The sequence below is a fragment of the Trametes versicolor genome, assembly GCF_000271585.1.
Source record: "Trametes versicolor FP-101664 SS1 unplaced genomic scaffold TRAVEscaffold_6, whole genome shotgun sequence".
NCBI classification, from domain to species: domain Eukaryota; kingdom Fungi; phylum Basidiomycota; class Agaricomycetes; order Polyporales; family Polyporaceae; genus Trametes; species Trametes versicolor.
This window is the reverse complement of record NW_007360326.1, coordinates 552,576-572,853: the sequence shown is the minus strand read 5'-3', so window position 1 is coordinate 572,853 and position 20,278 is coordinate 552,576. Positions and strand designations below refer to the sequence as shown.

The following is a 20,278-nucleotide window of genomic DNA, read 5'->3' as shown; positions in this document are numbered from 1 at the left end:
CTCCTCATCGTCCAGCTCGCGCCATCCTCTCCGCCCCACGCAGCACGCTTGCCTCTTTTTATTGCTAAGTTGTACTCTGCTCTGTGTTGCGTGCACGCCCATCCCGCAAATAACGCCCGACATTCCTGCGACTGGACTGTATTGATCTGCGCGGTCGCTTGCGTCCATGGCTGGCTACTTCTCTAACCACTCCCAGTCCCGCTTCCTCGCCAACTCCACTCCGAACGCGGCCACCACGACCACGACAACAACGACGGCGCAGAACCCCCCGCCCGTCACTCCGCCCGTGCAGCCCCGCTCACGCGTTACGTCCTCCAAGCACTTTTCCACCTTTGTGTCCAACGCTCCTGGGGACGAGAAGGCCCAGGGGAAGGACAAGGCCGCTGGAAACGGCGCTGCTAACGGCTCTCTGTCCGTGCACCCCCTCCGAAATACGTATGTTCGTACGCTGTCGTGGTCGCCTGCCGCCCCTCGCTCACTGCGTTCCACCTTGCCCTTTGTGTCTTCCGCGCGAGTAGCTGGGTCTTCTGGTTCCGCCAGCAGCGCGCGCCAGGGAACAAAATCACGAACTATGAGGAGGGCATCAAGAAAATCTCCGCCTTCAGTTCCGTGAGTTGTCTCGTCCTCTTCGTACTTTGCTGCCCACCCATATCCCTGTCTGTGCAGGTGGAATCCTTCTGGTCTCTCTGGACGCATGTCCACCAACCATCCTCGCTTCTGCCCACCACGGATTACCTCCTCTTCCATTCCGGTATCCGACGGCCGGTTTGGGAGGACCCCCTGAACCTGTCAGGGGGTAAATGGATCATCCGCCTCCGGAAGGGCGTCGCGGACCGCCTCTGGGAGGACCTTGTGCTCGCTGTCATCGGTGACCAGTTTGACGGCGTGGACGACGGCGAGGGCTCTCAACCAGACGCCGCGGCCTTGGAGGGCGTCCCGCCAGGCGAGTGGCCCGAGATCTGCGGGTGCACGATCAGTGTGCGCCAGAACGAGGACATCATCTCGCTGTGGAACCGCAGCGACGGCAATCCCAAGTCGAAGGAGAAGATCAAGTGCGCACCTATCAAGATCTCCTCTTGCCCTGATCCAGAGCTGACCTGCATCATCGCTTCACAGGGAGACGATTCGGAGAGTGCTGAACCTCCCACCGGCGACCATCATGGAGTACAAATCCAACAACGGTATTATACTCTCCATACGCACTAGATGGGATCCACTCACCCTGCTTTTTTCTTATAGACTCGATGCAGGACAAGTCCAGCTTCCGTGTCAACCAGACTGACCGTACGCCGCTGTCATGACCCTGCCCGCCGGCCGCCGGCGCGCCCCCGTGTTTGCATATGCTCGAATAATCTCCTTGGCTTCTCGGTGCACCTGTAATAGCGTACGATGGCGCGCGAACGCGCGCGCGAGCCCGGCAATGCGACATCTTCTGTAGCCCTACCCCCATTCCGCCCAATGTTGGCAATGCATCCCAGTTCGGACACTGGCACTGGTGTGTCCTCTGTCATTTTGGCTTGATTTTCGAAAATATACTGTCCATCTCAGTGCAGGATCATTACATACGTTCGGTGAGAGTGCCTGGTAGTTGAAGATTCGGAGATATGTCGACGTTGTCTTCTTTCGCTTGCTAACGATTTCCGGAGGTAGCCCTAGGAATCGAGAAATCGGTATCGTGTGTATGGAACAAACATAAGTCAGCGACGTGAGGCGGGAGTGGTTTATCCAGTAAGCCATCACACCTTCGTATTTGAGAATGCCCGCGCGTAACTCTAACACATAGTCTCATGCACAGTGTCAGAGCGGCCGCCGATGGAAAACCATAATCTGGCTAACTCATGGATCTGGATAGCCCTAGAGTCGAACAGAAAAGCAGTGAAGACGCGCTCCTGATCGCCCTCGCGCGACACAACTCAGACTGGGGCGTAGTCCTGCGCACCGAAGAGCGCAAATTCCAGGCTCAAGTAAGAGGCAAGGTAGAAGGCGCATCCATACTCCATACACGCACATGGCGGTAGAAGGACAAGAGGGTACCAAAGACGCGCTTTGTCCGGACAATGGATAACATGCCCTGTGGCTTAGACCGCAACAGACAATAGGCGCTTGTGGCCCTCTCCGCGACAAATACCGCTCTAACCAGGACCACATTCAAGGCTCTCTTGCCTTCACTCCCTGCGCTACCATTTCTACCGCGACACCCACACTCTACCCACATTTTCCCATCACTCACTCCACGACACGATGACGACCACGGCGACTCGCTTTGGCCCGACTCGCATTGACCCGACCGGTCAGGACGTCACGCAGATGGGGGTAGCAGACCTCCGTAGCTTCTTTGACCGACTAGCCACAGGCGACTACCACAACCTCGCAAAGGACCTTAACATTACCGGCACCCCCAAGACGCTCGCGCGCCCAACCGTTGCGGCCGCCCCACCCCAAGACCTCCTCGGGCCCGACGGGGAGATCTCGCTCGACTCGCTCGACGCGCTCACCTTCGAGCCCACCGTGGAGGGTCTCGAGCGCGCCGTTTCGCTCCTTCACGCACCTGCGTCGCCGACGCGACAGACGGCCGAACAAGAGGAGGCGTTTCAGTTCACCTTCCGGCTCATGATCCACAAGCTGTACTCGATCCGAGAGTTCGCGGCGATGGTCGACGACGTCGTGCGGACGTCACAGGAGCGTTTTAAGTCGCTTCCCCCCTCACCCACCCCCAGCGCGCGCCGCGCGTCGTACTCGAACTCGTACGCTTCCGCGTACCCAAGCGACGGCGAGTCTTTCATATCCGCTAGATCCCCGGCGTCCCCATCCGAGGCGACGCTGCCGTCGTCTCCGTCGCTACGGAGCGTGGACCAGATGTCGGAGCTCGGAAAGGAGCAGGACGACTTGAGGGCGCTGAAGAAGAGGTGCATCGGCAGGAGGATGTCCGTCTTCGACCCCGAAGCAGATGCGGATGCGGACAAGAGCGATGGGGCGGGGTGGGTGTACGACTCCGCAGTCGCGTCCGTAGAGTCGCCGACGTTCTCTGGCTCCTACGCAGCCTTCATCGCAGGGCTGCCCCCCATGTCTCCCGCGGCGGAGTCGCCATCCATGTATGGCTACGACGAGGCCGACGGCAGCTCACGCAAACGCCGGTATTCGCTGCTCGCCGCCAGGGGCTTCTGAACGTACGTTTGTCTGCTGCCGATGTACTTGCGGATACTGACGAACCTCTGTCTTCCTCTTTAGACGATCGTCATCATACCATGAATGCTTTCTGTATAGTATCTTCACCGGAATCACTTTTTACTTCGAGAAACCCCCCCTCCTCCCGTCACTCCCTCCGGCCATTCACGCTGTGTCTATATCATTGTACCATTTACATCTACCTGCCTCAGATTTCGACTTCCGACTGCTCTGGCGCACTAGCGTTCATTGCAAGTTTGATACCTACCACCCATTGTCACTGCGATACCTCTGGACTGTACTGCGCTCCCCATGTCTCTACCCTGTTATCGAATAGCTATCAATTGCTCGTCACACGCATGCTCTAGGCCCCACAGAAGTATATTCTGCAACATGTCTGCTAGAGGGTAATCCAGCCTTGAATTTTGATCCAGCCAGCCATCTATCATCGCGATGAAGGGAATGACGTACAGAAGGAAGATAGAGGCGGGGTAGGTTGAACTGCTCACTCTACCGTAGGGTCCACTTTCACCACAACTTTCCCCGTTGCCCGCTTCGTCATTACCCGTTCGTATGCCTTCAGCACATCTTCGAATGCGTATACGGAATCCACTAGAGGGCGAATCTTGCCTACCCGAACGTCAGATCGCAGGACAGCAAGTACCACATACGAAGCACGCACCATTCTCGACTAGCGCTGCAAAGCCCTCCAGGTCAGCCGGCTTCGGCGTTATCGTCACAAGCCTAGTCAAAGCAATGCGTTGTAAATCCTCAGAACATCCCGGTCATTTGTGAATGCACACTCACTTCCACTTGCGCCTCACTCCTCCGAGAAACGGCGGCCTCAGAAGCACGTTCCACGCGAAGCTCGCGATAGTACCGATGCCCGAGCCCTGCGGGCCGACGGACAAGAAGACCCCGTCGGGTGCGAGATACGCCGGGCTGTGTATGAACAGCGCTGGGTCCAGGATGCCGACCGCCTCAAGGAAGACATGGTACTTTGGCGTCACATCCGCCGCGGCGAGTTGTTCATGCAGCGGCGCCTTCGTATAGTCAAAGAACTGGGCGTGCACCATCAGCAATCCCGTTAGCCTCTGGGTGTATGCACTCTGCGCGTGCGCATGCCACACAGACCTCATCTGCGCCCAGGCCGCGCACGTATTGCTCGTTCTTCGCGGAGGCGCTCGCGGAAACGCGGGCGCCCTTGGCTTTTGCGATCTGGATCGCGAACGCGCCGACTGCGGTGCTTCCGCCGTTGACGAACACGGATTGGCCTGCCTCGAGTGCTGCGAGACCGAGCAGCGCATGGTATGCGGTCTGACCTGCGACGCCGAATCCGGCGGCTTGCGTGGGCGTCGTGTTCTTTGGCCGCAGAGTGAAGCCAGCGGCGGGTAGCCGTGCGTACTGCGCGAGTGCGCCTTGTCCGCTCCGGATGTATTGCGCTGCTGGAGTATGAGGAAGGCTGAGGGTAGAGCGTGGGGAATTGGACCCACAGAGCAGGATCCAGCCAAACACCTCGTCGCCCTCCTTGAACGCCGTGCCGTTTCCGTCTGTAACTGTTCCAGCGAGGTCGAGGTCGACACCGATCAGGCGTCTGAGGAGGAATCCAGGAAGAGCGCCCATAGTCTTGTACCCCCTACATCACGGCAGTCAGCGAGATGTTCGTCGACGGGTTTCGACGGATATCGAAAGTGATGCTCCCCCGGCACCCAGCACGTTCGATGGGCACGAGAGACACTCACGCGGGGTTAAGCGCGGCTGCTTGCACCTTGATGAACACTTCGCCCTTCTTCAGCGTTCTGGGATTGGGTGCGTCGGTCAAAGTGAGCACTTCAGCTGGTGTTCCTTTACGCGTTACACGCCATGCTTTCTGCGTTGTCGGGATCTCCCTTCCAGCTATCTCTGCATCGGCTTGTGCGAAGGATGCGACCTCACCTCGGGTAGGCGAGGTAGTAGAGAGGGATGGTGCGGCAGCCATAATGCAATGAGAAGGGCAGAACGTGAGGAAAGTTCAGTAGTCGGCCAGCTGGCGAATGGCGGTTTTATTCTCCAGTTTCACCACAGGCTAGCCTGGATGTATCCCAGCGCCCGCAAGGCGCCACCTGCGACATTGTCAGCCCGCAGATAGCCTAGAGTCCAAAGTAAGCAAAAGCATGGGCGCATTGGTCGAACGCCTACATTATAGCCCGCGCTGCGCCGATGAGCGGTCGCAACATAGCAGATGATCGCGCGCATGTGGAGGGTATTGAGCCCGGTGACAGCTGGCGCTGAGTGCTATGGGGTTCGATGTATTGGACGGGGTGTGTGTCATGAAGTACTCGAGCACAACTGACTTGGACGCTCGCAAAACGCGCCGCTGGCAAGCTTTCGATCGTTAGAAGGGGGAAACAGGGCAGTATCCATCACGGAGCTCGTTATGGATGGCCACCCATCCTCGCCATACAGATGCACACACCGCATATCAGCCCTCGCACATTGCATGGCTTCATATTGCAGGGGTGCAAGGGCGGCCATCTGGGTGCATCCATCGGGTCACGATATATGGACGGGGAGAGATCAAGCCCTCGACCACACGCTGCAGTCTTGGCAGTACCTACAAAGCCGCAGTGACAGTCAGTCAAAGAAATATTTTAAGACCTTCAGTGCAGCTACAAACTCCGAACAGTAGTACCAATTTCAGATGATGCTCAGATGCAAAAACCTGAGTCTGGGATCGTCCCGTGACAATACTAGCGGTAGCTGTGCGGAGTTTGAGTGAGCCGTTCATGTGTGCAGAAAGCTCTAATAGCTCACAGAGATGGTCAAGAAGATTGTCGTGTTGGGCGTTCACAAACTTCAGCACTGCGTTGAAGCCTAGTGTAAAGACTGCGTTCGGCGCTAAGAGTAGTGCGCGAAGGAGTTTAGGGATCCCCGATAGATCTGGTAATCAGGCCTACGTAGACGCCAATGATCGTAGACGCCGGCAGGCATGAGTGCTCCGACTCCGAGTACACTCGCCGTGCTACGTTCACCTCATCCACCTCAGTCATGGACCAAACATCTTTCCGCAAGCTCCTCCAAACTCCTAACGCTTCCTCGTCCTCTGCTGGGGCATCCTCGGCGCATGTACGCGGCTCACTGCTCGTCGCCGCCACAGCAGGCAAGAGCAAGAAGGCGAAGACGATCGACGCGTCGCAGCCTGCGTTTAAGCCGCGGCAGCTGAAGAAAGGCACAAAGGGCGAGACGTACAGGAATCGCGCAGAGGAGCGGCGCATAGGCGCACCCAACGACTATGCGCAGGTGAGCATACGCAATACGTTCGCCCTGCGCGATGCACTGCTCACACGGTGCCGCATAGGTAGAAGCGCTTGCGGACGAGTTTGAGAAGCGCAACGCGGACAACGAGGATCGCGACGCGGTACGTCGTTAGCCGCGATCTCCTACACCATGACGTATTGACGTTCCGCCTACGCCAGGTCGAAGAGCAGCGCAAATACCTAGGCGGCGACAGCGAGCACACCGTCCTCGTCAAAGGTCTCGACTTCGCGCTCCTCGAGCAGGCGCGCGCACGCGTTGCCGCGGAGTCTGCCGCGACCGACGACGTCTCGCTCGAGCAGGCCTTCCTCGAGTCCGCCGCACAGCCCAAGAAGCGCACGCGCGCGGAGATCCTCAGCGAGCTCAAGAGCAAGCGCGGCTCTGGCACGGCGGCGGCGGCGGACGTGCCTATACCGAGCGTAGTAGACCCCGCTCTTGAGGCGGCGAAGAAGGCGGGCAAGTTCAAGCCTATTGGGTTTAAGCCTGTTGGAGGAGCAGCGGAGAAGGTGAAGCGGAAGAAGAAGGTGAAGGCGGGCGAGCCGGAGGAGAATGCGGAGCGCAAAAAGAAGCGCAAGGTCGTGCCTGCTTCCACCACCACAAAGGCTGTGGAGGAGCACCTCGAACAGCATACGTCCAACGCTGCAGCCTCCCCGGAACGCGAAACAGTGAAGCAGTCCGAGGCCGGTCCGTCATCCCCGGTGACAAAGCCGCCACCAGAACCGGAGCCGGTCGACGAGAACTTTGACATATTCGCCGACGCGGGGGAGTACACCGGCGTAGACCTCGGCGACTCAGACGAAGAAGACAAGCCAGGCACGTCGGCCCCGGTGCGGGACGCAGACGAAGAGGGCGAGGTGCAGGACGGCGGCGCGCCCCGTCCCCGCAAATGGCTCGCGACCTCGGACGACGAACGTGAAGAGGGCCGAGCGGCCTCTCACCCGCCAGAACGCGCACGCTCGAACGAGTCCCGGTCGCGTTCTGGGTCGCCCCAGCGGCGGCCCGAGGAAGACGGGGAACTACAGGACGAGGAGGAGGAAGAGGAGAGGCCGATGCGTCTGCAGCCGCTCGCGTCGTCGGTGATGCCGTCCATCAAGGACTTGCTGGCGATGAACGAAGAGGCAGAGAAGGCTGATAAACGGAGAGCAAGGAAGGAGAAGAAGAAGGGTGGAGGCGGCGGCGGCGGCGCAGGAGAAGGTGCTACGGGTGGTAGTGCCGGCGGTAGGAGCGAGAAGGAGACGAAGGCAAAAGTGGATCGGGACTATCAGAAGTGAGTCCTTGCTCTTATTGCTTGCCCTGTGCGCGGATACTGATGCATGCATCCCGCACAGATTGAAGGCCTACACGGACAAGAAGGCGAAGTCATGAACTCCCGATGCTGCTGCTCGCGTATAGTGTACATTATGCCTCATCAAAACCACATGCTAAATTTACGTTGCACTTCAAGGGCTGCACAGCTGGAAATGCCACTATACGAGGGTCCGCTGGCGGATGCAAGACATTTCTCAGGGCGTGATCGTGCAATACGAAGGCGTTCTCCAAGACATACTTTTCACAAAGTATCACAGATCTTGCACACATCTTCACCAAACCTCTGCGGACCCTTTCGTCGAATGCTCCACGGCAAACTGCGGCCCAGGGTAGTTTGACACAACAGGCACCGCCAGACACGTTTATCGATGATGTGTTCAAACCCCCCTTCGACGACCCCGTCGTGCAAACCTACCTCGACGTCGGTATCGTCACACTGAAGTCCCCGCTAATTCCAGTCATCCCAAACGCTCATTCGACGATCCCTCGAATCCTCCACGACGGTATGTACGCTCAGGGGGATCGCCCTCATTAATACTGCGCTGTGCACGGACATTCGGTAATCTCGTGGATGCGACACATCCATCTCGGACCGATATATATACGACGCCCTCAAGGGACGTCCGGTCAGTGGATGCTTGGTGCTGACGCGCCGGACACCCGTAACCCCGGTGAGTGCCCAGGAAAGTTCAATCTACGGTTGCAGGGATGGATGTCAAGAAGACGTCGTACTATACTAAGTTTGCTCACTTGTCGGTGTGAAGGGCATATGGACGCTTCTCGGCTCTTGTAGAGCTCATAGGGTCCTCCGGTGAGTTGGTGCGCAGGCCTGAGGTCATCGTGCAATTAACACAGCTGTGCTGATTTCTGCAGATAAAGCTCGAGATGAGTTGGTCGAGCAGAGTCTCGTACGAAGGCCTAGGCGCCTGGACCGGTCCTCGATACCCCCTGTTTGACGCTTCCAGCATCCACCCGGCGCGCCCCACGCTCGAGTCGGAAGATGTGCGGGGTATCGCGCGGGGAGTTAGACTGTGCCACGGGTGCGAGGAACAGGAACATTGCAGGGCACAGATCATTCATGGGTGCCATCCGGTAGGGGCATGGAGCGGACGACCGGGCGTGAAGCGATGTCGAAGGCGTGTCTAATCGGCCTGCGGCGTGGCAGGCGCGATATTGGGGCGAAGAGACATGACAGGCGTGGCCGATGGGCGCCGTGCAGTATGTCGTGGCCAGATCGCTCGCGGCCGCACTGCAAACACGCCGGACGGGCACGAGTGGCGCGCGGACCCCGTTGTGCTCGTGTTCCGTCTATAAAACCTGCATTCCACGCCTCCGCCCCGCGCATCGTCCATGTAACGCCTCCCATGCCGCACTTCACCCTCCCTAGAACCCACTCCTCCCCGGCCAAGCCGTCCCCGACGACGGCCCCGCCGTCGACGCCAGGTGCGTCGGGCCCAGCCCCCGCCAGCCCGCCCAAAGGCGTCAAGCGGATCGTATCGGGCCTCAAGCGCCGGATCAGCCACACCTTCCTTCGCGGTCACCGCCACCACGCGAGCACCGACGCTCTCGACCCTGCCCACCCCTCGCCCCGCATCCTCGACGACCACGAACCCATCCTCTCTCTCTTCGTCTCTGCCGACCAGCCGACGCCCATTTCCATCTCTGTTTCTCCGCACCATGACCCCAGCGTCGACACGCTTACGCGCGGCGTCGCCGACGGCGGCCTCGGCAAGCATGTCGCTGATTGCTCAGACTCGTCGGACGCGACCTCGGACTACAGCGTCGCGTCGTCGTTCCGGGGACGGGGGCACGGTACAGAATTTTCGGGCTCAGGTTCGTTCTCATATACCGCGCCTGGAGGTCTGCAGGACGTGACGGGCGATGAACCTCTTGTAGCGCCTCTCCCAGAGATCGCAGAGAGCCCGTCTAGCCCAGAGCAGACCGAGGCACCTGCCCCGTCCGCAGGCTCCGACTCTGAGGCGCTTGACCCACCCGTTCCGGTCGACAACCTAGCGCTCGCACTGTCTATCCCCTTGCCGGAAGACGCCGAGGGCGAACTTGGTGCAGAGGGGGCTGCTTCGGATCTGAGCCCAGAACCTCCAGCAGTCGACTCAGTCGACTCGGACAAGCGCAGCATCGAGAGTCTTTGCTCTCGCTTGTCTCCCGAGTACATCGGCGCAACCATCTCCGAAGAAACCCCTTCCGAGTTCACGAGGGGGAGGACACTCTCGTTGGCATCCGTCGAGTCTCTGACGGCCCCTCTCGAGACCCTCGTCCTTCCGGAGGATGTGTCTCCTTCGGCCGCACCATCCGAGCCTCAGTCGGATGCCGCCTCCACCCATCTCCCCCTTGTCCTCAGTACGTCAGCCGACGTGCCCCTTCCACCCGCGGAGCTCGATGTCCTCGAAGAGCCTCGGCAGCGGAAGATATCTATGCTCTCAATAGAGTCCCTCACGGCTCCTCTCGAGTCACTCGTCCTACCGGACGATGAAACCTCACCTTATACATCACCGGACTCAGAGTCGGAGTCTTCTCCATTTGACATCTTCCTGTCAATACCGCTCCCTCCATCCACTCCCGACTCTCCCTCGATACTTCCCGTGGAATCGCAGCAACTGCCAGAGCCCGAAGACGAGCATCCGGTTAGTCTTGGCTCGCAGCCGATAAAGCCAATCGAGCTGCCGCCTGCGCAGTCTCCGGCAGCGCCTTCTGCGCCCACTGGCGGCGATGACGCTCCGATCTCGCTCTCCTGGGTGCTGGAATACTTCACAGCGGAGTCCGCACCGAGCGAAACGACACCGAGCGAGCTAGAGGAAGCTCCCGCTGCCTCTGTCCTCGCCGCTGCCGAGCAATCCCTCACCCCATCCGAACCCTTCCAGATCACTCCCCTCCCACCTTCCTCGCCAGTTCTGGTGCATTCGGCGCCCCCGACACCACCACTGGCCGCGAGCGACGAGTACGGGAGCGAGAGCGAGGAGGAGGATTTCGAGTTCGACCCACAAGGGCTCACGATGGCGATGCCGATGTTGTTCTTTCCGTCTTCGAAAGTGCGTTATCCGGCCTTCTCCTCGTTGACGTGGTGGCTGCCGCACGCAACGTTGTAAATTATTCATCTTGTAGTGATAGACGGACCGTACTTAAGTCGATCAAATGTATATCAGCTGTAATTTACACTCGCAGGCCCTTACCGCCGCTCGGATGGAGTGCATGTTGAAAGTGAGTCGTGGTATCAATGAATAGGCCGTGCGCGTGTACTGACGGAACGGATACTCAGCGCTCAGCGCTCATTCAAGTTCGTTAATCATGACGACTGCGTATCGCGCTCACAGTACTACCGTTGAAGTACTACGGACGAGAACTGATACACTCAACACTTCGCTCAGGAACTGCGCTCGCTCGATGTCCATCTCCCCGTCAAGCTGCGTATTGCCCGTAGCCCGTTTGCGTTAGTCAGGAACACTCTCGGCAGCACTTGGGCAGTACTGCGCCGCGGCGCGAAGCTGATATGAAGGGGCCATTTAATGGTCCCGTAGCCTCGTAGCACCCTTGCGTTTCCTAATACCGCGACCACCGCCATGTCCGCGAACAAGGTCTCCCTAAAGGCATCTGAAGTGCCCGTGAAGTCCGTGACTGTATTCCAGTCGTCGATTGCAGAAGTGACGCGTGTGCTTTCCGTGGAACTAAAGGTGCGTCGTCGAGTTCCCTTCCCGTGTATTCTGAATCCCCTCCCGACACTGACACGCATCGCACCCCCGGTGACCCTAGAGCGGAACGAACATCATCGAGATCTCTGGGATATCCGACAGCGCCGACCCCAGCACCCCCAGGATATACGGCCCAGCAGACGACTCCGTCCGCGTGCTCGACATCGTCTGCCGCCGCCCCGCGCCCGATGCCCCTCCCCTCCCGTCCGCGGAGGCCGCCGCGCTGCTCGCCAAGAGCCACGCCCTGCAGTCCCAATGGATCGTCTGCCAGGAAGAGATGGGGCTGCTCGACAGCGCCGCGCGCCTGGCGACAACCCCCGCGGGCGGCATTGCGACGGACCACGCGGGGCTGCTTGCGTTCGTCGAGGGGTTTGCGCAGAAGAAGCTGGCGGCGCACGTGGTCGTGCGGGCTCTCGATGCGCAGATCGCGGCGATCGAGGAGGAGCTAAGGGCGGTGCGGAGCGCGCGGAAGGGCGAGGCGCGGACCGTCGTTGCTGCGAGTGTTTTCGCGGAGAAGGAGGGCGTGGCGGAGTTGCGGCTGACGTATCGTGAGTGATCAGAGGTCGCGCTTGGTGTGGGGGCTTGCATGGGCTGATGTTCTCCCTGTATAGTGGTCAGCGGGGTCCACTGGACGCCATGCTACGACCTGCACGTCCCGATGACCGACGGGCAGCCGTCCGCGGAAGTGTCTCTGCGCTGCTGCGCTACGGTATCCCAGAGCACGGGCGAAGACTGGACAAACACGACGCTCACACTGAGCACCGCGACCGTGCAAACCCAGAAAGAGCTGTCTGTCCCCTCCATAACGCCGCTCAGAATCAAGCTTGGTACTCCTCCCACAGCCCCTCGACGCCGGCCGCCGCCTCCGCCTCCGCCCCCTCATCCTGGGAACCCGCGCGAGCCTCCTCCGCCGCCGCGGCCATTGCCTTGTGGCGGATACCTAAGCGGGCCACTGGTGCCCCACCCACCGTCGATGGCGGCGGTTCCAGCACCCGCGCCGCCGCCCGCCCACGCCCAACCACAGCAGAAGCCTACGGCCGCAGCGGACGTGTCCGACTGGAGCGACTCAGAGAGCGAAAGCGACCCAGTACTGGTCGAGCCGCCGGTACCCCAGCCGCTGGTCGAGGCCGCCCCGATGCGCAACGCGTTGTCGGTAGGGTACAGCGTGCCGGGCGTGCTCTCGCTCCAGAGCGACGGGCAAGAACACAGGGTGACGTTTGCGACGCTGAACTTGAAGGTGGTACTGAGTCACGAGTGCGTACCGCGGAAGAGCGAGGCGGCGTTCGTCGTGGCGACGGTGGAGAACACGGGCGCATATCCTCTGCTTGCAGGGCCCGTGAGCGTGCTCGTGGACGAGAGCTTCGTGTCACAGGCAGCTATAAAGGTGCATTCACCGGTTGTACGCTATTTTCACTTGCTGACCTCGGGGCTTGTAGTGCATCGCGGTCAAGGAGAGCTTCCGATGTGTGCTCGGGGTGGACGCCGCACTGAGGGTGACCTACCGGCAACACTCAACGACGGAGGATCAGCCGCAGGTCAGCACGTTACCGCGCAAGGTGGTGGTGCGGTCGACGACAACGACGATCGCGAACCAGCACACGCACGCTGTGGCGGGGCTCGTTGTGCGCGACGCCATCCCGCTTTGCAACGAGGCGGGGAAGGTCGCGGTCGCCCTCCGCAAACCTGCGGGGCTCGCGGAGGTAGCGGTTGGCGAGGATGTCCCGGTGAAGGTTGGCGAGGGGGAGGGCGGCGTGACGGCGAAGGCACGCTGGATAAAGGGTGATGGTGGGAATGGCGGTGAAAAGGATGGGCTGTATGAATGGGAGTGTGCGATTCCGGCCGGGAAGACAATCACGCTCGAGGCGCAATGGGATGTTAACGCGGAGAACGATGAGGAGTGGTATGAGGCACCCTAGTATTGCGAGACCCGGTGTGGTTTACTGTCGTTGTAAAATACCAAGAGTACAGCTCTTCCTGTACTCAACATTTGGACCACTTTATGTATGAACTAGAAGCTGACTGTCCTTCGTAAGTTTCGTGATACTGTTCGCGTGCACTCCCAACCTCAGTGTGTACAAAAAGAATGCTCTCTGTCGGGGAGTCGAACCCCGCTTTCGCGCGACCCGCAATAGGTGACAGGCGCGTGTACTAACCGATATACTAACAGAGATGTTCATCTTTACGCCTATGGTACATTATGACTAGAAGGGGGAGGGTATGACGTTGCGCTGCAACTAATTATGACGGGCGCTAACATGCATACTTGCCGGGCCGTGCCAGTGCATACATAGCGCGGCGGTGGCGACGAGCTCACCCTCATCTCCGAGCATATCGGTCTGGCGCATGAAGGAATCAGGACGCGCAGGGTACGCGATGGCCTTGAGCGCCGCCAATTATTCCGCTCTGCCTCCCAGAGCGGCCCTATGTTGTACGTTCATGTGTCGACAACTCTGTCACTATGGTCGCCCTACTGACTGTGTCCTATCATTATTTTGAACAGTCAACGCCTTCCATATACGCTTGATACAGGAGATCCTTGCCAATCCCGGCGCGGATTCTTTCGACAGCTTCGCCGAATACATGAAGCAAATCGAGGTTTACTTGGACGCTGTCCGAATCATTCTTCCAGCACCTTCAGCCGGAGAGGGTGACCTCCTGAAGTCCGAACGTCAACTTGTCTGTGCTTGGCTCCGCCGCGTACTCTTGGATCTGCTCTGCGCACTAAGGCATTACGCGGTCGCCAGTCCTACGACAAGCGGAGCGAATGGTCCGGTGAGGCTGGCACAGACTGCACGCCGTGGGCGGCCACTGGAGCACCGAGACTCACACAACCGAGTCTTCCGGTCGACGATCGACAGTATAGTACAAACTATCGCTAGCCAGCCCCTGCTCTTCGGCCCGCTCTTACCCCAAGACATTCCCGCTATACCCGACCCCTCCGAGGACGAGTCCTCCGTGAGCGTTCGCGTTGCGTATCTCGCGTACGGAGATCTAAAGCGTTTGTCGGACCACGCTCGAGAGGCCGCGGCCACACCAGCTCATCCAAACGAAACGCAGTACGTTGCGCTCGTGTTCGTTTCTGGCGGCCGAATGAGCACCGTATACTAACTACGCTGCTATCGCGACCCTCAGGACTCAATCGACAGACTTCCATGAATCACCCGCACCTTCCAGCTTACTGGGCGGCCTTCCAAGCTCGGGTTCCAATGGCCCGGGGATGAGACCGGCAAATCCACCAAGCGATGACGGGCTACCGCAGCCGTGGCGGTCTACTCAAATTGTTGCCCATGGCGCTGCAGCGGGACATGAGCCCACACCGACACTACCGGGGCCCGCGACGGGTCCGAAACGGCTTTGAGTGGCCGCCCGACAGTACGCAGGACGTCAATCTTCACTAACACGAGACCAGATAGAGACATCTGTTAACTACCTTGCCCTTGAGCGAGGTACGATCTGCACGGCACACCAGACGCCCCACATTCCGACCGCGGGTATCGGGTTTGCGATCCTGAATCAACTATACATTCTTCTTCTACTGGGACTGCCTACGCCCGCTTCTTCTTTGTATGTACGTACGGAATGCAACGATCACGGGCCACGCACGCGCGCGCGCAGCTCGTCCGCGGGAGGAGTGAGGGCGACGATGGGGGTGAGGGTGAGAGTGCGGAGGAAAGAGGTGAGAGATAAGATGATACAGACGCGGCCGCTGCCGACACGAGACGCAAGAGTTCACCGGATGGACGACGACGAGGACGGAGAGCGAGGGAGAAAGACATGCGCGGGGAATCAGGGGGACATGGCTATAGTACGGGCTGACGTCCAATGGGGCGTGGAAGCGAGGGGGGATGGGGGTGCAAGGATTAGTGCGGGGGCTACGGCCCGGCAAGCCGGGTGGCGCATAGCGTGAAGACGAGCTGCGCGGCGGCGCGTATATATAGTATCGAGAGGATAGCGAGCGGTCGTGAAGGTGGGGAGGCCGGGCTTGTCGTGAGGAGTATGATGGCGGGCGAATGAAGGGCGTGAGGAAGGGTGGGGATGTCCGTCTTTGAGTCTCGGTATCTCGGGTCGTCAGTCGCGGCTCTGCCGGTGAAAACTGTGCGTGTCGTGTAGCAGGGGCAAGGAGGAAATGGTATGTGCGGGGAATGGGGAGATCATGATGTGGGGGAGGGTGAAGTCGGGGTGTGAGCGGGTGGAGGCGTGGACAAATGGCGGGTGGCAGGTGGCAGGCGCACGGGCAACACGGGCAGGACGACACACGCTTATGCCGCGCTGTACAGGAACAGGTTGTTCGTCGCGGCAATCTAAAGGGGTATGCAACGAACACACGGCTCAGTATGAGGTCATAGACATATGACAAAAGCGCCGATAACGTACCGCGATGGTGCTCTCCCGCGGATGCCAGCTCGCGTGCAAGATCTTCTTGTTGAAGTCCAGCGTCTCGAGCGCCATGTTCTCCCGCATGCCTCCTGGGCGCACGCCGTTCTTCATGCCTGGCTTGTTCCCTGGAAGAGGACCCCCGATCTTCTTTGCCTTGAACGCGGACTTGTCCGCTTGTAGCACCACGTCGTTTAGCGTGTCCGTGTCGAATATCCGGAAATAGTTGTGGTACGAGCCAGTGAGGACGTGCCTACGTCATAGCAAGCCGCGGTGAGGAAATACAACGTGATCGCAGGCATTATAGGGACTCACTTGTCTTCGCCGCTCCAAACACACTCGAACTTGTCGAAGATACAGTCGTTCTCGTACAGATCGCAAAGCTTCCCCCGCAAGTGGTCGTGAATTGGAATCGTCTTCACTGGCTTGCTCTCCATGTTGATGTCCCAGATCTTGAGGTTCAAGTAGTCGCGCGACAAGATGTATCGTCCATCGTGGCTAAACTTGACGTCTGAGATGGACGATATGATCTCCGAGAAGAAGGAGCGGTTTGTTGGGTCCTCTTCCTCCTCGAACACTAATCCGGGGACACCGCCACAATGTCAGCGCCTCCGCGATGACAGAGATGGAGGACTCACTCTTCGCATGCTTATCACAGAGCGCGGAGTCTCTCATGTCAGCAAGCTTGATGTTGCTTTTCGAGCTGCTGTACATGAAGAGGTTGCAATGTACTGGGTGGAACTCCGCCGCAGTGATGACTTCTGTCAGCTCTTCCATGTTTGCGGGCTTGATGTCGACGATGTCTTGAAATGTGTTCAGCTACTCTACGAACAGAGACTGCATACAAGGGCACTCACTGAAGCTGCGGTCGCTGATGTCCAGATTCCATAGGTTAATCCGGAGGTCGTCCGCAGAAACGTATGTCTCCTGGTCGGAGTTGACAGAGATCGAGTGAATGTGATATGCGTGCGCGTTCGCATACACTTTCCGAGGCACAGCGGCGATGATGTTGTCTTGTACGGACATGCGGGGGAGTCGGAGATTCTGCTGGACGATTGGCGCGGGTAGTGATCTCTGGCCCTCGAGGAGGTTGCTCTCGGACACCACCCGTAATGACTTTTCGAACACTTTCCATAGCTTGATCGTCTTGTCTGTGGATGGGCGATATGGGCACATAGGACACCGGGGGAGATGGGTGATGACGTACCGTTAGTGGACAAGAGGAAGTGTGCAGAGTTCTGTCGCTTGCACCACTTGATCTTGTTGATCTTCTCCTCGATCTCCAATGACTTGAGGTAGTCGAATTCGGGCTCATGCGACTGGAACTCCGTGTAGAACTTATATTCGCAGCCCTTTTTCTATTTTGGGTCAGATGGGGTGAGTGAGCACCGCACGATTGATTGGATGAGCGAGCGGGTGCGGTCAGACGCGCGACATACCATCTCATTGCGCTCGAACAAGACGACGCGGCCACCCTTATCACCTGTGGCGAGGTAGTTTCCTGTCGAGTCAAACTCGACGGTCGAGATGATGTCGGCTGAGGGGTATGGAGAAGGCGATAAGACGCTAAGCCGAAGGTGGCTACTGGAGAGAATGAGCCCGACCGACCTTCAGTGATATCCTCGACTTCGCCCTTGTCGCCGAAGCACTGCGCAAAGCGCCAGCCACCTGAAGAGGACGCGTCTTGATCCATGATCAACGTGCACGAGTGAAGCGCGATGGAGAGTGTGGGGTGGTATGCAAGAGCGTGTGGCTAAGCGTGAGCGATGTGCGAGCTGAGCGCTGAAGGGGCGATGTGCGAGCGAGGTCAGCGCGGTCGTGGGGGGACAGGGCGGGTGTGAGAGCGATGGGGACGGGTAGACACGAGGTGGTGGATGGGTGCGTGCAGGAGCTCGAGTCGGCGGAGGCGAGTGACAGACTCCAGTCCTCGGCAGGCCTCCCTGTGTACGCGTGTTTGGCCCCTAGCCCCGTCCTCCCGCCGGCGCCTCGCCCACTCCTTCATCCCGACTTCGCCCTCCTCCCCGTCGCCCACCCCCTCTCCGCCGTCGAGCACGCCGTACGCCATGCCTAACATCGCGCCCATTACCGGAAAGCTCAGGAAGCGCTTCTGGCTCGACCTCACCACCGCCCTCGGCCTCGGCGTCAGCGCCGGCTACACTTTCTGGTCAGTCCCGTCCGCATTTCTCCTGCGTCATTCCAACTCACACCCTCGCGACAGGTATGGCGTGCACCTCAAGCATGGTGAGCACCCCTCCATCTTCCTGCGTCAGCGGGTGCAACATCTGCCTGGCATGGCGCACCCGTGCCACATGCCTCTGGTTTCTTATCCACGCGCTGACATGTTGCTTTTTCTCTTTGCCCACAGTCCAGCGCCAGGAGGAGCTTTACCTGAGGCTCGAGCGGGCCAGGCAGCAGGAGCAGTAAACATGGGGACGTTCTGTATCACTTCCACAATCCCATCGAGTTCTCTGCCCTATCCTCCGCGACACGTCTCGCAGCGGTCGCTGCTGTGTACGCGCTTGAGCCGAGCCGCGACCCCTAGTCTGGACCGGACCGGACGTGATCTGGTGCAATTCCTACCTCTACATCACGAATCTCGTCAAACGTCTCGTCCTTGCTGGCCGGACGCCTTCAACCGCACGATGCATAAGAGCGTGATAGAACAGAGATAAATACGTGATTAGCTGGTGTATCGTCCGCTGTGCGGAGGTATCGCATATCATATATCGCATACAAGACATGACTGCCGTCCATCAATTCAACAAACCCAAGCTCTTCAGCTTGTTACAGCTGTCTATCGGCTCCTCGTCGATCTTCCGTACCTTCGCCCAGTCCGTCCCGATCCCAAACAACCCCACCTCTTGGTCTTTCCTCCGTTGTTTGTGGTCAAGCCCTCGTTGACACTGGGCGAACAAATCTTGCGTGTACGCCCGCTCGACATTGCTTTCGAATTTCTGTAGTTGCGGCCCAGGTTTGTTCTCGTTCCTCGCAAGTTCTGCCGCCAGAGGGTGTCCCGAGAACTCCGCAGCGTTTACGTGGTATTTGATGTGCATGCCGCCGGTGGTACGCTCGACGTTGTATCGTGGTGAAGGGTTGAAGGCGAAGCGGGGGTCGGGGGTCGGTGTTGAGGCGAAGAGATTGGGTAGCGCGTTGAGGAGCGAGAAGGCAAAGAGCAGGAACAACGGAAGGAGTTGCACCCATATTGACCGCGACTCCGCGGCAGGCTGCTGCTCTCGCCGGGCGTTGGTGCGCGCGCGTGTTGTGCGAAAACCGCCAGGGCCAAATGTTGCCGTGAACACTTCGTGTTACATGAGTAGCTGCACACGAAGACGATGTGTGGGCGCGACTTACTGGGACCGCCAAACGGACCGCCGCCGAACGAGCCGCCGTTCATGGGCATACCGCCGCCACCGAAGAACATATTGAACAAGTCTTCGGGGCTCATCTCGCCCTCGAACCCACCACCTCCACCGAAGGAGCCCCGGGAGAACGCTGGTGAGCCCCGACCAGAACCGGACGACATGCCGCTGAAGCGTGACTCGGGGTCTGAGCCGTGCTGATCAAAGGCACTTCGCTTTTGTGGGTCTAAACGTGCGTTTTGCAGAGGCGGTAACGGTCAGCATCACCTAGCACGGGCAGCGAAGATCGCAGCGAGGCGCTCACCTGACAGGACCTGGAACGCTTTCGACACCACTTCACAACCGGCTCAGCGAGAAGCTACGCAGGAGAAGGCGGGGGCCACTCACTCTTGAACGCCTCATCAGCACCCGGCGCCCCGTTCTTGTCTGGGTGCAACGCCAGAGCAAGCTGCCGTGCGGGGACGGATCAGAGATGCAGCACGGGAGACAAGACCAGAGCGGAGGCACACACCTTGCGGTACGCCTTCTTGACTTCAGCCTCGTCGCAGTCGCGCTTGAGCGCGAGGATCTCGTAGTACTCCGTGACCTTGCACTTGCGCACGCGCTCCACGACCGCAACGTTCTCGGGGGTATAGTCCCGCTTCTTCTGTGCCCCGCCCGCACCAGCATCCCCATTCGCCTTCGCCTTACCCTCCGCCTTGGACGATTCGGCGCCATGCCGCTGTCGGGCGCCCGCAGCAGACGGATGCGCCTCTGCCGCCGACGAAGAGCCGGCTGGTTGCGCAGATGACGAAGACCCCTCGCTCTCCTGAACCTCAACCTCAATAACCTGCAACAACTTCACGGCCTCGGCGGTGGAGAAGAGAGTGAGCGACTTCTGGCAGAACCGCTTTGCGGAGGGGAAGTTCCCAGCGTTCCGGTGCTTCTGCGCGATCGCGAGGCACTTGAGGGCCTCGTCCTTGTTGCTCTCCATGATCACCGAGATTGGGACAGATAGAGCACGACACCGTCGGCGGGTAGGGAGGGAGGAGGGGAGGAGGATGGGTCGAGCTGAGAGGGGTTAACGTGGTCGTG

General features: G+C 59.4%; 9 protein-coding genes and 1 non-coding gene across 10 annotated transcripts; 6 read left to right on the top strand and 4 right to left on the bottom strand.

Annotated features, from left to right (window-relative positions):
• Positions 1 to 166: 166 nt before the first annotated feature.
• Positions 167 to 1,301, top strand: TRAVEDRAFT_47448 (eukaryotic translation initiation factor 4E class II; the record flags this gene model as incomplete). The annotated part of the gene is made up of 5 exons (XM_008040132.1): positions 167 to 435; positions 516 to 609; positions 667 to 1,052; positions 1,117 to 1,181; positions 1,240 to 1,301. 5 exons carry the CDS (start codon positions 167 to 169, stop codon positions 1,299 to 1,301), a joined length of 876 nt encoding a protein of 291 aa, XP_008038323.1.
• A 940-nt stretch (positions 1,302 to 2,241) lies between these two features.
• TRAVEDRAFT_47447 (uncharacterized protein) lies at positions 2,242 to 3,165 on the top strand (the record flags this gene model as incomplete). The annotated part of the gene is made up of 1 exon (XM_008040131.1): positions 2,242 to 3,165. One exon carries the CDS (start codon positions 2,242 to 2,244, stop codon positions 3,163 to 3,165), a length of 924 nt encoding a protein of 307 aa, XP_008038322.1.
• Positions 3,166 to 3,670: 505 nt separating this feature from the next.
• On the bottom strand, positions 3,671 to 5,143 carry TRAVEDRAFT_47446 (NAD-P-binding protein; the record flags this gene model as incomplete). Its single annotated transcript, XM_008040130.1, has 6 exons — positions 3,671 to 3,795; positions 3,848 to 3,909; positions 3,973 to 4,226; positions 4,300 to 4,607; positions 4,659 to 4,801; positions 4,908 to 5,143. The coding sequence occupies 6 exons, from the start codon at positions 5,141 to 5,143 to the stop codon at positions 3,671 to 3,673; spliced, it is 1,128 nt and encodes a 375-aa protein (XP_008038321.1).
• Positions 5,144 to 6,163: 1,020 nt separating this feature from the next.
• On the top strand, positions 6,164 to 7,874 carry TRAVEDRAFT_148358 (uncharacterized protein). The gene is made up of 4 exons (XM_008040413.1): positions 6,164 to 6,444; positions 6,503 to 6,562; positions 6,621 to 7,726; positions 7,788 to 7,874. Exons 1-4 carry the CDS (start codon positions 6,193 to 6,195, stop codon positions 7,822 to 7,824), a joined length of 1,455 nt encoding a protein of 484 aa, XP_008038604.1. The 5' UTR covers positions 6,164 to 6,192; the 3' UTR covers positions 7,825 to 7,874.
• A 1,257-nt stretch (positions 7,875 to 9,131) lies between these two features.
• On the top strand, positions 9,132 to 13,479 carry TRAVEDRAFT_71924 (uncharacterized protein). The gene is made up of 5 exons (XM_008040412.1): positions 9,132 to 10,983; positions 11,042 to 11,453; positions 11,533 to 12,019; positions 12,083 to 12,855; positions 12,908 to 13,479. Exons 2-5 carry the CDS (start codon positions 11,343 to 11,345, stop codon positions 13,385 to 13,387), a joined length of 1,851 nt encoding a protein of 616 aa, XP_008038603.1. The 5' UTR covers positions 9,132 to 10,983; positions 11,042 to 11,342; the 3' UTR covers positions 13,388 to 13,479.
• Positions 13,480 to 13,557: 78 nt separating this feature from the next.
• TRAVEDRAFT_t79 lies at positions 13,558 to 13,641 on the bottom strand. The gene has a single exon. It is a non-coding gene; the product is annotated as a tRNA-Asp (tRNA).
• Positions 13,642 to 13,844: 203 nt separating this feature from the next.
• On the top strand, positions 13,845 to 14,579 carry TRAVEDRAFT_47442 (uncharacterized protein; the record flags this gene model as incomplete). Its single annotated transcript, XM_008040129.1, has 2 exons — positions 13,845 to 13,899; positions 13,972 to 14,579. 2 exons carry the CDS (start codon positions 13,845 to 13,847, stop codon positions 14,577 to 14,579), a joined length of 663 nt encoding a protein of 220 aa, XP_008038320.1.
• A 547-nt stretch (positions 14,580 to 15,126) lies between these two features.
• Positions 15,127 to 17,732, bottom strand: TRAVEDRAFT_148355 (protein phosphatase 2A regulatory subunit PR55). Its single transcript, XM_008040411.1, has 8 exons — positions 17,454 to 17,732; positions 17,285 to 17,382; positions 17,053 to 17,203; positions 16,703 to 16,996; positions 16,484 to 16,648; positions 16,161 to 16,422; positions 15,846 to 16,098; positions 15,127 to 15,772 (listed from the first exon to the last, which is right to left on the bottom strand). The coding sequence occupies exons 1-8, from the start codon at positions 17,536 to 17,538 to the stop codon at positions 15,731 to 15,733; spliced, it is 1,350 nt and encodes a 449-aa protein (XP_008038602.1). The 5' UTR covers positions 17,539 to 17,732; the 3' UTR covers positions 15,127 to 15,730.
• Positions 17,733 to 17,908: 176 nt separating this feature from the next.
• TRAVEDRAFT_123662 (cytochrome c oxidase subunit VIIa) lies at positions 17,909 to 18,269 on the top strand (the record flags this gene model as incomplete). The annotated part of the gene is made up of 3 exons (XM_008040410.1): positions 17,909 to 18,009; positions 18,064 to 18,086; positions 18,211 to 18,269. The coding sequence occupies 3 exons, from the start codon at positions 17,909 to 17,911 to the stop codon at positions 18,267 to 18,269; spliced, it is 183 nt and encodes a 60-aa protein (XP_008038601.1).
• Positions 18,270 to 18,598: 329 nt separating this feature from the next.
• Positions 18,599 to 20,177, bottom strand: TRAVEDRAFT_123148 (DnaJ-domain-containing protein; the record flags this gene model as incomplete). The annotated part of the gene is made up of 5 exons (XM_008040409.1): positions 18,599 to 19,143; positions 19,203 to 19,430; positions 19,509 to 19,538; positions 19,592 to 19,652; positions 19,716 to 20,177. 5 exons carry the CDS (start codon positions 20,175 to 20,177, stop codon positions 18,599 to 18,601), a joined length of 1,326 nt encoding a protein of 441 aa, XP_008038600.1.
• Between the last annotated feature and the right edge of the window lie 101 nt (positions 20,178 to 20,278).

Coding starts and splice junctions, on each gene's coding strand:
- TRAVEDRAFT_148358 (XM_008040413.1), top strand. CDS start 6,193: ATGGACCAAACATCTTTCCGCAAGCTCCTCCAAACTCCTAACGCTTCC. Junction 6,445..6,502: donor CACCCAACGACTATGCGCAG/GTGAGCATACGC, acceptor GGTGCCGCATAG/GTAGAAGCGCTTGCGGACGA. Junction 6,563..6,620: donor ACAACGAGGATCGCGACGCG/GTACGTCGTTAG, acceptor CGCCTACGCCAG/GTCGAAGAGCAGCGCAAATA.
- TRAVEDRAFT_148355 (XM_008040411.1), bottom strand. CDS start 17,538: ATGGATCAAGACGCGTCCTCTTCAGGTGGCTGGCGCTTTGCGCAGTGC. Junction 16,423..16,483: donor CTGTGATAAGCATGCGAAGA/GTGAGTCCTCCA, acceptor TCCCCGGATTAG/TGTTCGAGGAGGAAGAGGAC. Junction 15,773..15,845: donor CGCGGGAGAGCACCATCGCG/GTACGTTATCGG, acceptor ATACCCCTTTAG/ATTGCCGCGACGAACAACCT.
- TRAVEDRAFT_71924 (XM_008040412.1), top strand. CDS start 11,343: ATGTCCGCGAACAAGGTCTCCCTAAAGGCATCTGAAGTGCCCGTGAAG. Junction 11,454..11,532: donor TGCTTTCCGTGGAACTAAAG/GTGCGTCGTCGA, acceptor CGGTGACCCTAG/AGCGGAACGAACATCATCGA. Junction 12,856..12,907: donor TGTCACAGGCAGCTATAAAG/GTGCATTCACCG, acceptor CGGGGCTTGTAG/TGCATCGCGGTCAAGGAGAG.